We start from the raw sequence: 13432 nt of genomic DNA on the forward strand, positions 1-13432 counted from the left end.
GATGGGGAGGCAAGGGGCAGACTGCACCCATCAAGCAGGGCGAGGAAGCATCTGAGATGGTACAAGGAACCCTTGTGACAGAGGGGAGCTCACCGTGCCACCGTGAAGCTAAAGGGAGCCAAGTGGCTGAGAAGGCACAGCTCAGCCCTAGCATCAAGCACACCCCTCGTACAGCGGGACTGGCTGCAAAATATGCCATGACTGCCTGGGACAACCCAGTAGAGCAGGTGGCCGGGAGGGGTTGCAGGTGAATTGCTGGCTTTTGGGGCTGACTGTGGGGCAGGACGCCTGCTTATACATGGCTCTTAGTCCTGCAGTGTGTATCACCCATGGGATACATAAGAGAATATCAACCACTGCTGAGACAGCTCAGCCAGCATGAAGCAGAGCTGTAAGCGAGATGAGGCAGGAGGGGACCTTGCCCCGGGGAAATTGAGGAAAAAGACCTCATTCTCCAGGCACAGCGGCTGAGGGGCTGCAAAGCAGAGCCTGAGCAGAGCACCCCGCCTGGCAGGCACGCCGGGACACCCCTGCTCCCCTTGTGCCAGCATGCCAGGGTTGCACACTGCGCTCCACAGGGTGCTCTTCTGGGTTTTGCTCCTGGCGTAACAGGGGTGCAGAAGGGTAAGAAGTGGACACACCACCGAGGGGAGCACATGGGGGTTGCTCCGGTGAGATGCAGCCAGGGAAAACAGCCGCATTGCCCTTCCCCGGCTGCCCTGCTCTGTGCTGAGCCTCGCTCCGCAGCGTGCAAGGTTTTGGTGCTGGCACCGAGGTGAGAGGGGACACCCTCAGGTACACATAGGGAGAAGGATGCCAGAGAAGCCAGCATGTGTACCCACTAGCCTCCCATTGGTCCTGCCTCTGCGCACCCACAGTGTGAAAGTGTTGTGGACACTGTGGGAATGTATTTGAGGTGCCAGCAAAGCACATAACTACCTTATCTTCCCCATGGCCTTGGAGAGTGCTCAGGGTGAGGACAGGCACCTTGGCATTAGATGAGGAGGAGGTGTTTGCTGTACCTGGCTGTCCAGTCCCAAGAAGATCAGCATGAGGAAGAAGAGGCAGGACCAGAGCTGAGACACAGGCATCATCGTTACTGCCGTTGGGTACGCTATGAATGCCAGGCCAGGACCTGCCAAGAGACCGCAGGGTGACCACGTGTGCCCCCACACCATCGCCTGCCACCACCATGCTGCAGCACTAAGTCAGCTCACATTCAGCTTCAAAGCTCATCTCACCATGGCTCCCTGCTCACACAGGGCTGAAAGCTGTGGCAGGGAGCACCAGTGTTGCAGACCTTCGCTGCAGACACTGATAGATAACACTCTGGGCTTCACTTCAGAAAAGTCCCCTGGAAAAACCTACCTGATTCAGCCACTTCTGCAATAGGTACACCCTGCTCTCGAGCCATGAAGCCCAGCACAGAGAAAATGGCAAAGCCAGCAACGAAGCTGGTGGCACTGTTCAGGAAGCAGAGCATGATGCAGTCCCTGCAGGGAGGAGAACAGAGACAAACTGGTGTTTCCCACTGCAGAATGGGTCCACTTCAGATCATGTCTGTATTCAGCTTCCCCAGTTGGACAGCACAGAGCAAGGAATAGCAATGCTGCCCTTGAACTCCCTCAGAAGTAAAAAGCTCAGAACAGAGCCAATAATCAGCCTACCCACCTTGTACTTCACTGTTAAAGAGTTATAGGACTATATGTGGCACAAAGAGAGACATGGCACCACCAGTGGCTCGTGAATAGGATGCCACAATGATATACATAGGGACAGGGCAACAAAAAAGATGACAAGAGTCAAAAGAATAAGAAAAACAACAGGGAAAATGAGGAAAACAGCAAATTAGAAAAAGGAAGAGGTTGCAAAAGTAAACATAGTCAAGAAAGCAGAGCATCTGAAAGCATGAACAAGTACAGGGTCAGCAGGTCTGGTAAAACAGGGACTAATGGGTTAACAGAAACCCTCACCTGATGAAGGTTTTGTCTACACTGTCTTTATTAACTATGCTCAGATGGAGGCTGGAATGTGCCATGGCACTGGTCCTGAAAAGTTTCTGCACTTGCTCCCTGTGAAAATGGGGCACCAGTGTGAGCTAGCTGGGCTGGAAACCCCACACCCCAGGACCCTGCCTGCTATGGGGCATCAGATGCTATGGGGCAGTGTGGCCACCCCAGCACTACTGGGCCACCCAGAGCTAAGCTGCCAGTCTAAGGTACCTAAGGCATTAGAGGAAGGCGTCAGTGCACCAATCCATTGGTGTCAGATATATTTCGGGAGAGCCACGGCCATGGCAGCACCGATTGGAGAACAGAAGAAGAGAGACGATTGATGTCTCCTGAGTACCACTGCATTTCCCCATCCATGCTGGAGCAATATATGAAGGAACAACAAAGCCCCTGCTCCTCAGGGCTCTGTGGAAGGTGTGAGAAATGGTCCTGATGGCTTCATTCAGCTCCATGGATAAAATAGATCTGTAATCCAAAGGCAAGCAGGAGGCCAGACAGACGTGATTAGTTTCCTTGATAGGATCAACATACCACTGTCAGTCCATTACCCTGATGGTAGTAAAGCACTGGAGATGGGGGCCCAGCCATCATCTTTGTCCCATCTCTTCTGCCTAGCAAGTGACAGCAGAGCTGGCCATGCCACCCCTGCTCACTCAGCCTGTCAAAACAGCCCGTGGTGTCTCCACAGTGGCTGCAGACACTCTCCACTTTCATTCCTCCCCCTCGTCTAGTCTTTCCCATTTCCAAGCTGACTCACACAGAAGAGCACTACTAAAGCCATTTTGTGGAGCTCCTGTGTTTCCTCAGCCAGTCTCCATCCCTACACTGAGTCCTCTGCAGCTTCCACATCGACCAGTTCCTTAGTCAAAGCAGCATGACCCAAGGTCTCCCCTGGGGGCAGAGCTTGCCTCAGCTGCAGCTCTGTGCTGTTTGTCTCTGAGCAAGTTCCAGAAGTATACGAGGAGTCCAGGCTCCTTTTACCTGTAGCAGTTGTTCGTGTATTTGTTGTAGCTGCCCAGAGCTGTCAGACACCCCTGGCAGATGGCATAAGAGAAGAGGATCTGAGTGCCTGCATCCATCCAGACCTGGAATAGACAAGGTCAGTAGTCTCCAGAGCTGGCAACAAAATAAAACACTGGCTGTGCACTGTCTAGTCACAACCCCTCCATCCATGCAGAGCAAACCTCATGAGACAGAGAGGGGTTCAGTGGATGCAGAAACGGGGATACCTCTCTGGCAAAACTGAGCTATAGGACTGAAAGTCCACTAGGAGAAGACTCCTGAGGGGACCGTATTTTCACATGCCCAATCTAGTTGCCCACATCTCTGAGGCCGTGGTGCAGGGTGAAGGGCAGAAAACTGCCAAGCTGAGAGTTTTCAGGCCAGTTTTCAGGCGTGTCAGGCCAAAGGTGTTCCCCTTCGGCTTCGCATGGGAAAAGCTGAGTAGGCTTTTTCCTCCCTGTGGAGGAATCCCTTCACTCCATGTGTTTTGGGCTGAGCTGCAGCTCCACTTTTACACCCTCCCAGGGAAAGCCCTGAACTGCTAGCTAGCAAGCAGGCAGGAAAACAGCCCACCTTTCTGTTTGTCTGTGTGCTCCCTCTCACTCCCTTTTTCCTCTAAGCATCCCCCAGCTGCAAACATCCAGGCAGCTGCAATTTGGCAGCCTTCAAAAAATCCCAGCCTAGGCGCTGCTGCTTAAATTCACCCAGCACTCTCGCAGGGAGGCACGTACGTGGCAGCCCTTCAGGCACGGGCACACCGCTTTACACCAAAGCCCCACGTTCTGCCTAAACTCAGTAGCAGGATCTCTCACTCCTGCTATGCTGGGTTGCAGCAGTCTGGAAAGACCACGTCAGCTTTAGTTAGGCTGTGAAAGATAGGGAGGTTTTCAGTGAATAAGCTCTGACCATGAATAAAACACACTCAGCCCCAGTCACCACCCCCCTCCCACCAGTTATTTATTTTCATATTAAAATGCCATTTACGTTCAGCTGGCTCTTTGCATTCAGCACACCACAGATTTTGTATTGACAACACATAATTACATCTGAAAGCCATTTGGGGGAAGACAGTGTGTTTGGCAGCTGGTTTGGGAGCAGTTGGGGCTTTGGCTATCTGGGAAGATGCGGGAGGTAAGCTGGAACTGTAGGCTAAGCATATTGCTTGCCTGCCTCCACAGAAAGATTCGGTGGTGGAATAATTAGCAGCAGTATCATTTAAATGCTATTCCGAGGGGCGCCTGCATTAGCACCTCCCTGGGATGGAGTTGGCCGCCTGCACAGCTTTGCTGAGCCCACGTGGGGAAGGGAAGCAACCTGCTGCTACAGAGAGGAGCCTGGGCAGACACCCAGGGGGGATCCTCCATGGCGGGGTCCTGCCGCCTGCCCCACACAGACCTCGCGGGTGCTGCCCGCCTCCCGCCAACCTGGGCTACGCTGCGGGTCCTGGGTTTGGCTGCATCCCCCTACCCCAATCCGGACTTGCCCTCCCTGGGTATCCAGCATCACCGCCTTCCGGGAGCAGTTTCCACGAGTTCCAGCGAGCGGTGGCAGGGGCTGACACCCTGACCCAGGCGAGTGGGACCAGCCGCTGGCAAGGGTAGGGAGAACCTGCTGCACAGCCCGCGTTACCGCGTGCACTCGGTCTCTGCAAGCTCCCCGGGAGGGCTCTGCTGGAGCCAAACAAGGTGCTAACCAGGCCAGAAAAAAATGAAAAGCAGCAGACTATTTCCCCCTCCCCTTCCTTAATTATTTGCATTTAAGACCCAGCAAAACCATCTGTTATTTGCTGAATATTTCATATACTCTTCTGCTTTTGCTAAGCCCATGAGTGGAAATGCCCTAATATGCCTATATGCTGCAGACTCATGAGCAAAAAAGCTGTGCTCTGCAGGGGGACTAGATCCCTCCAGCTCTTTTAAGGAGTTCTCACTGGTTCGCTGGTCTCCCTTCAGAGAAGACAGATACATCCTCAGCTAGCAGCAGATCCAAGGGCCAGGCTGCTGGAAACCTTCCTGTAGCCAGCACCTGCCTGATCCCCACCCACCTGTGGGTCAACCAGCCTGGAAATGTCCGGTTTCAGGTAGAAGATGATCCCTTCGGCAGCACCCGGCAGTGTGACTCCTCGCACCAGCAGGATGATAAGCATGACGTACGGGAAGGTGGCAGTGAAGTACACGACCTGCGGGCGCAGGGAAACGAGAGGAGAGAGGGTCAGCAGGGAGGGGATGCAGGCACCATCTCATCTCATCTCCAGGCCCCCACCCCAGCAAACGTCCCTGGACTCTGATGTTGACTATAGCTGCTACTGCTAGCATAGAAGAGGGCTGGGAAAGAAATTAATCAAGGTTACATCTCACCGGTGATTTAGTTAATCTACATTTTGTTCCTCACCCAAGACTCTGCCACTGGTTGCTCTGCTTTATTTTCTCTTTCCAGTCAGTGCAATTTCCCTGCTCTCAAGCTGTTCTCTTTGTCTTTCTAGAGCTACAGAAGAAACCCAGGTCTTGTCCTGTTACTGAGTTTTAATGAGGAGTTATTAAAATGGTCCTATTCCCAGCAAGAGTTTTCCAAATTAAACAGCAACTTTTGCTGCTCAACCTGAGACACCTCTGAGGGGTCTCATTTCCAGGGATGCTCATGTGGCTCTCAACCCTTCAATGCCTCTGAGCTCACAGGTAATAAACGGGGGGCACCTCAAAGCCTTTAAAGAAAATAAGGACGTTTATTTTTGTAAAACCTTCGTTACATTTCTTCTTGTGCGTGATGTAAATAAATATTAGAGTAGAATTAATCATCTCTAATCCATTGCCTAATGTACTTTTTTTTTTTAATTTGCAAAATATCCATGAGCAAGTTGCAACTTCCTAACATTTATTTATTATTAAAATTCATCCAAATAATGTAAAGGCTTCTTTACTGCATGGATTCTTAGTGAGGGGCCTGAAATGACATCTTTTCTGCTTAGCAATAATTGGTCAAATAAGTCACAGTACATGGCATTTTTGCTGTTCCCTGACTGAATGAGAATGTGAGCACTTTTTGACACAAGTACTAAAATCTACCTTCAGAAATCACTTCTGGGGAACATTTATACACATCAGCTGAATGCGTGAGGAAAAGAAACATGGAAAGAGCACAAGAGTGGGCAAAATGAATAAAAGAAAAAGGCTTTTAAAGAAAATGAGTCTTCATGGAGTTATTTGAAATTATTTTCCTGACGTTGCTATTGTTTCTTTAAGTTTGGACTCCTTAAATCACAGAAGCATAAACACAAGGGTCTGGCAGGGTTATGCGATTAGAGCAGCCATTCAGTCAAGCACAACATCCTGTTTGCTCTGCAGCTGTTGAACAAAATTATGCACCTACTCAAAATTCCTGGGACCTCCCTACTGCTTATCCTAATAGGTAGTCAGTGAGGAAAATGAAGGAAGGAGCTGATTTTTTTGACAGTGCTCCTGTAAAATTTAAAACGACTACCTGCAGAGAAGACTCTGATTTAGCCTGACCTGTGGTATGTCTCGGGACAGAAAAACCCACCCTGTATTGCTGCACCATGTCCATAACAGCTGGTTGGTAGAAAGTAAGCCTTGTATCCTAAAACTTGTAATGGAAAAATCTTCTCTGGTCCCAGGAAAACCATTCCAGCAACCACCTGCACTCACTGTTTCCTCTCACTTTCTGGTTTGACTTTGCCAAACTCTATCAGCCCAACCAGACTGACTGAACTGCGTTAGCTTTCTGCTTGTGCAAGCAAGCTCTGCACACCAAGGCAGCACGAGGCAAGGGAGAGACTGGGTGGAGAGGGCTGAGAGCTGAAGGGAACCTGGGATGACTTAATTACACTCCCATGTGGATCAAACAGCCTCTCAGACCCAATCTCCCAAGATCAGAGTGATACCTCTTGTGAAGATGCCACTGTGGTATTCAAACCAGGGAGCATCAGAGATTTAAGATTTAAAATGTGGAGCATCCCTCTCCCTGTAGATGTGGAGTCTGGGTCTCCCTCCTTGAGAAATGGTGGATAGCAGGTCAGCACCAGCAAGAGCCAGAGTCATCAGCAAAGACTGGGTGAAACCTAGTAAGCAGAGCAAGCTATTGTCTTGCTCTGTTAAAATGAGTGCCCAGGGCAGTTTAAAGGTGGGAGATGGGATTTGACACTGAAACATGGTGTCCAGTACTACAGAGAACATCTGCCAATAGTAGAGATAGTGATTTGAAGGAAGAAGTCTGCTGCAGCAATTGGTTCCCCTCCCTTTGCTATTGGGATATTCCCTGGACACCCACAAGACCCAACCATCATTAATGACCCAGTCATCTCATTGCAGCTACAGGAAGGAAGGTGGTCCTGAACAAGTCAAGGCCATAGCAGCGTCCCTAACACCCACCCCAAGGCATCACACACACCCATTCACTCCAGAAGGATAACCAGTCCTGGTTATCCTATAGATAACCTGGTCTACAGGATCAACATCAGGAGGGAGCACTTGACTCCAGCCTCACTAGCAAAATGCAGAAAGTGACCCACTGAGCCAAAAACTGCAGAGCCAGGGAGAGCACAAAGACACCTCTCCCACCCCAAGTATTTTGCAGGATAAATAAGCAGGAAAGATTCATATCTATTCACTGAGCTTGTCTGTCCCTAGGGGCAGCAGCTTGTCTGTTTTGCTCAAGGGTTTAATTATTGCCAGGGGTAGGAAGTTGGCCACTGCAGAGGATCTTGTTAAAAACACCAGCAAGCCACACCAGGACAACACACTGGTGAGTGGATGATTCCCAAGGGCACTTTGGAAGTATTCATCAGCCACTGTGGGTATCTGCAAGGGGAAAGGTGACCCAAGGCTCCCCTCAGTTCCCAGGTCTTTCCCTGTTCGACCTACTCTTACTCTTCCTCTTATGGGCCAAACACAACCAGTGTAAATCAGTATGGCCCCACCAGGTTTTAGGTTAGACTTTGGTACTGTGTGTCTCCTGCCTCTACTTCACGAAGAGGGAAAAGAGATTGGGGAAGAAATGTAAGATGGGTACAAGGAGGCTTATGGACCAGGAGGACAATCTCCATTCCTACTTTGCCTGTGGACTTGACCCCTTTCCAGATGCAGAAGTAGCAGACGATCCACGCCAGCAGGAGACACAGAGCCAGCTCCCAGCGCACAGTGCCCAGTTTGTGAATACCATCCGTGAGCCCCAGGACTCGCTTCCTGCCAGTGCCCAGGGACAGGGAAAGAAGCATTAACACCTCAGACCCCACTCATCCGTACAGATCTTTCCCATGTTACCCCATCCAAAGAGTTAACAGACAACACATCTGCCCAGGGCTTCCAGCCACGAGAATCACCCCAGCTCTGCCTAGGGCTCCCCTCTCTGTCATTCCTGTTGACGCTGCTCTACCACATGTTGTAGCTGGCCCGAGCCCTCCCACTCTTCAAGCCCATGGCACTGTGCCCGTCAGACCCACACAACACAAAAATCACCACTTGCTCCCCATTGCTCCCCCACCCTGGCAGCTGCCAAGCAGACACTACTCAATCTAAAGCAGGCCACCAATGCCATCATCACCCCATGGCTGCTGCTCCTCCTCTGGCCTCCCCATATACTACAGACACCTTATATATAAGCATAAGTGGCCTTTATGATTCCCATGCCATTCCTTCAGCCTCATTCCTTGAAGACTCACCATCATGAAGGTGGGCCACACAAGAGCTCAGCGCTGCAGCTCATGCAGTCCCCAGAATCCCAACGCATACTTACGATTCCTCTGCACACCCTTCTCCAAACCAGTCCCCTCAGGGTCCCCTTGCCCTTGCAACCTCCGCAGAAAATCTGAACAATCATTTCAGAGGGGTCACAGCTCTCACTAAATAGTATGTGCAAAGAATAGTGCAGGAGAGGGTGTCCAGCACTGTGCAGACTCTTTCTGCACCCATGGGCGTGCATCATCTTCTATGTGCCCTGTGGTTGCAAAAGGACAAAGGACACTCAACCCTCTCAGAGGCACTTCAGGAGCCATAAATGGGGAAAAAAAAAAATACTGCTGAATCTGAGCCCCTGGCACCCTCTTCTTTACGAGGGCATCCTCAGTTGAGTGCAGAGAGGTAGTGTGGCCCTGGCAGACATTTCAACCTCTCCAGACTGCAGTGATGACCCTCTCTGGGACGCTGTCTGGCCTGCTGCAGGACCCCTCCATCAGAGGTGTTTTGCTGCCTCCAGCCCCATGACCAAACTTCCTCAAGCCCTTCTCTGGCCTCTCACACATGTGCCTCAGATCCCCGCTCTCCAGGGATGAGTGTGAGCAGCCTGATGGACCACTTCCCTTAGGCACCAAGCAAGACATGGTCAGAAGAAGGGAGAAGGCAATTTTGTCCCTTTCTGTTTCACTGTAGAGGAAAGTTCCATCCTCCCTGGCCTCTCATGCTTGCCTGCCAACAGTAGCCTGCAACAGCCAACACAAGTATCCCCTGCTTACAGTAAGTCCTCATCTTCTTTTGGTGCCTCTTTATGTGGCCACACTTACCCAGGCATCTCAGTGCCAGAAAGGGAACAAGCCCGTGCATGTGTGCACACAAGTACCCTTGGGCAGGCACACTGCGAGCAGCCTTTGGGGTGTATCTAGCCCTCATGGCCCTGGGCTCTGGGCCAATCTCCTTGGCAGCTCAGTGTGTTGTGCTCCCCATGTTCAGGTCTGACATGTGGCACCTCTCTTGATCCTACAGAGGTGCACAGTCCTCTGCCTGGATACTCCTACAGCTGCAGCCTTTGGATGAGAGAGGAGTCTGAACAGAGGGAAAGCAATCACGTACTCCCAAAATTCAATCATTGGGGAGGTGGTGTTTGCAGGCAAGGTCCTGTTGTCCAGGCTGGAGCTGTTCAGAATGTCCACACAGAGATCTACCAAAAGAAAAGGAAGCTGATGAGCCAGAGAAATTCTCCAAGGCTCCTCCATGAGGGATGCTCCTTCCTCTCTGTACCCTAACCCTCGCTCTGGCAGCATATAGACCCTTCACCTTGTGCTATAGAGCATCTCATTAAACTCTTGCATCTCATTAACCATCCCATTAAACTCTGGCTCTCCCCAGCTACGAATCCCAATCCAGCAGTAGCCAGAGGGTTTCAGGAAGGGGAGAAGGGAAGGAGAGAGCAAGTCCCTGCCAAATGGAAACGAGATGGCTGCAAAATATAAATTATTGAGGGATAGCCACTATGAGTAGCCAGGACAGAAAATCCCATTCTCCTCCCACACCACGCACCATTCCCTGGCCACACATACATGCATATGTTCACACATGCCACAGATGCCTTCATGTTCCACCCTGCCATCCCCAACACTGTGACATAGCATGAAATTGCTAAAAACAGAGGAGATGCCACACATCCAAGAAATGCACCTTATCTTGCATTTGGCAAGCAAAAGACAATCCACTGGAAAACCAAGGAAGCCCAGCGCTTGCTGGGAAGCTTCTGCCTGTTTAAAGAAGATCTGTGGCTTTCCTTGCAAACAAATCCATGCTGAGGGAGCTGAAGGAATCAGAACAGCTCTATAAAAGGCTGGTTACTGCTGCTGGCATGAAGGGTCAGAGGAAGCTGTGAATGCATGGCCCATGGGGTGCAGAAATTTAACACACCACAGAAATTAATCATCTGACCCAAGACAAAAAGTGAGGGAACGAAGCGGCCACCAAAGCTCTTTCCAGCCTGGCTTTCCAGTGAAAGCAAAACAACCTGTTCAACATGGTAAAAAAGGCCTGTCAAGGACATCAGATCCATGAGGATTACTTCACATCTACCCCATCTTCCCAGGCACAGCCCAAGTGCCTTGAATAAAACCAAAGCCAGGTCTTCTCTGTTGGGCACAGTTACGTAAACTGTGGGCATGAGGAGATGCCAATGAAATGGTATAGAGACTTGTATGGACATGATTAGACCAGAAAAACAGTGCCTTTAGAGTTTTGTGTTACAGGTTCCTGCACTTGGGAGACATGCACTGGCAAAATCCTTCAATGCAGGCTTGGTCTGATTTAGCCAAAAGCTGAGTGCACAAATGAAACTGTTTAGTACAGCAACTGTCCCAGTAACTCTGAAGGGATGGGGTAGAGTCAGGGAACCGTAGGATGAATGGTTTTACCAGATCTAATGAAAAGCTCCTGCCCCGTGAGGAGCAGAGACTCTAGATTGGCTGGAAAACTCTCCCAACCCACCTAACTCTCCCGCTTGCCAGAAAATGTGAATTTTTCAGTGAAATCTCAAGGTGGAAATAGTTTTACTGTTCCCTGCTGCTAGGCATAAAGTCATACCACTCACTCTTCCTGACATTTGCCCATGGTGAATGAAGACAGTCGCTTTTGCAGGGTCCCTAACAACATTGCAGCTCATGAGAGCTTTTTATACGAAAAAAATATTTTCTACAAAACCCAGATAATTTCTGGGAATTGGGAAGGAGCTAGAAACCGACCAAGGAAAGGTGTACCTGAGTTCCAAGGGTTATTGCAGCTGGCCCATGGTAGCACCGAAGTGAAGGAGCTGAACAGGTAGAAGAGTGCCCAGGACAGGATGATGATGTAGTAGATGTTCAGATAGCACTCAATGACTTGTGAGGCATATCCAATTCCTGTGAAGGAAAGTAAAGGAGGTGAGGATGGGGCTGCCAACCAACTCCCAACACGTCACGCTTAACCCCAAACGAAAACACAGACCATGCCATGGTAATAAGGGTGTAACACCAACCACATGGCTCACTAGAGAACAGGGAAAGACTCAGGGAAGGAGAAAGGATTTTGTGACTGTGCATGCAGACAGGAAACATTGTTGGTATCTCTAGACAGGTCTATGGTGGAACGGAGCAAAAATCTTTTGCTGATGGGAAAACTTTTTTCTGACCACTACAGTGCTACTGCATTACACTGCCTCTCCTGCAGGAAAGCCAGCTCTAGCCTTTAAAGAAATGCAGGTGAGTTTCTTCCTTCTGGAAAGACTCAGGCAAAAAAGTTTCTCACAGCTGATGTACATCATGCATGAAATACGGTGTTGGGGCAAAAGTATAGACTTAGGAGCTGAGCTCTGGTCTTGGGTCCTGCTTATGCCCATTGCTCACTAAGACATCAGAATGGTAATTGGGTCAGAAAGGCCCAATTCATCTGTTTAGAACTGGTTGCCAGTGCCCTTTGAGATGCCACTGCTGTCCACCTCCAGGGCCCATGTCAGAGCACAGGGGTCTCCAGCACAGGAGGTCCCGGACTCCTCAGGGAGTTTCAAATAGCACTGCACACTTGTGCTTGAGCAAACTAACCAGGCCTTTAACCTGCCTGAGCACAGGTTTCTCTGTCTGCAAAATGCGGGTAACAAGCTCTCCTCTGGACAGAAGAATTGTGGACGTTAAATTCACTGACATATTAATGTCATTAAACAACCTTCCCTCGGGCCCCAGGAGTCCTGGTTCTTATACCTGTGCCTTAAGCACCAGTCCAGCCCATCTCCGGGCTGTCAGACCGGTGTGTGCAGTGGGATGCCCCTTAGTTTGCAGGACGCCAGCCTGCAAACGCTTCCACAGCAGCCCTGGGCACAGCGATGGGCAGGGAAAGCCCCATAAGCCAGCCAGCCTTCCTCATCCTCTTCTCTCTTCAGTATTTGTCCTGGACTACATGCAGGTGTTTGTGTATTAACACTTCCATCCTCCTCCTCCTCCTGCTTGCTGGCCATCCTGCTTCTCCTCGCTCCTGGGCTCTGAGCATCTCAAAACAGAGTCTGTGGCTCGGCTGGACCAGCACAGCCCCCAGCCAGCACCACACCCCCTCAGTCCCCTGCGGGGGCTCTGGGCACTGCCCCTGCACACACAGCAGTCACCAGGAGTGATAACAGGGCTGGGAGAGAGAAGAAGGGAGCGAGAATAAAGAAAGGAAAAAAAACCCAAAAAACAGAATAACATTTCCAAAAAAGACTCTGAGGCACTAATTGTTAGAAAGTGCTGCCAGCAATTCCCGAAACTTGACTCACCTTCAAAGATGGGACAGATCTTCCTCCAGGCAGTGACCCCTCCCTGGCTGGTGTACTGCCCCAGTGCAGTCTCCAGGAAGAACAGAGGGATCCCACAGGTGAAGAGGAAGATGAGGTAAGGGATGAGGAAAGCTCCTGCAGAGAGGGGCAAGATGCTGCCTCAGGAACCTCTTTAAAATCTTATCCCCACCACCTCTTACCAGGTTACCTGGGGCCACAGCTGGAATCAGCTAGATAAAGACAAATATTTCTCTGAATTAACTTTGGAACCTCAGCTAAAAAAACCCCAATGTCTCCAACACCATCATTTCTCAGAAAAAAATACAAGTGTGGTCTGTCTTGTGCTACTGCAGTACTTGGACTTGGCCAAAGCCTAGAGGTAAGAAGCAGCCAGGCAAGGGGGAAAAACAAGACAGCACTGGAGAAGTTCTCCC

At 50.4% G+C, this 13432-nt stretch overlaps 1 protein-coding gene across 1 annotated transcript in view; it reads right to left on the reverse strand.

Moving 5' to 3' along the window:
• Positions 1–13432, reverse strand: part of SLC6A12 (solute carrier family 6 (neurotransmitter transporter), member 12) — a 45381-nt gene that overhangs the window by 13460 nt on the left and 18489 nt on the right. The window contains exons 5-12 of the mRNA XM_010287235.1: positions 12999–13133; positions 11476–11616; positions 9812–9899; positions 8080–8212; positions 5059–5193; positions 2994–3097; positions 1369–1493; positions 1023–1135 (exon numbers count right to left, since the gene is read on the reverse strand). Coding sequence (XP_010285537.1) covers positions 1023–1135; positions 1369–1493; positions 2994–3097; positions 5059–5193; positions 8080–8212; positions 9812–9899; positions 11476–11616; positions 12999–13133 — 974 coding nt within the window. The remainder of the gene's footprint in view (positions 1–1022; positions 1136–1368; positions 1494–2993; positions 3098–5058; positions 5194–8079; positions 8213–9811; positions 9900–11475; positions 11617–12998; positions 13134–13432) is intronic.

The sequence above is a fragment of the Phaethon lepturus genome, unplaced genomic scaffold (genome assembly GCF_000687285.1).
Source record: "Phaethon lepturus isolate BGI_N335 unplaced genomic scaffold, ASM68728v1 scaffold8935, whole genome shotgun sequence".
NCBI classification, from domain to species: Eukaryota; Metazoa; Chordata; class Aves; order Phaethontiformes; family Phaethontidae; genus Phaethon; species Phaethon lepturus.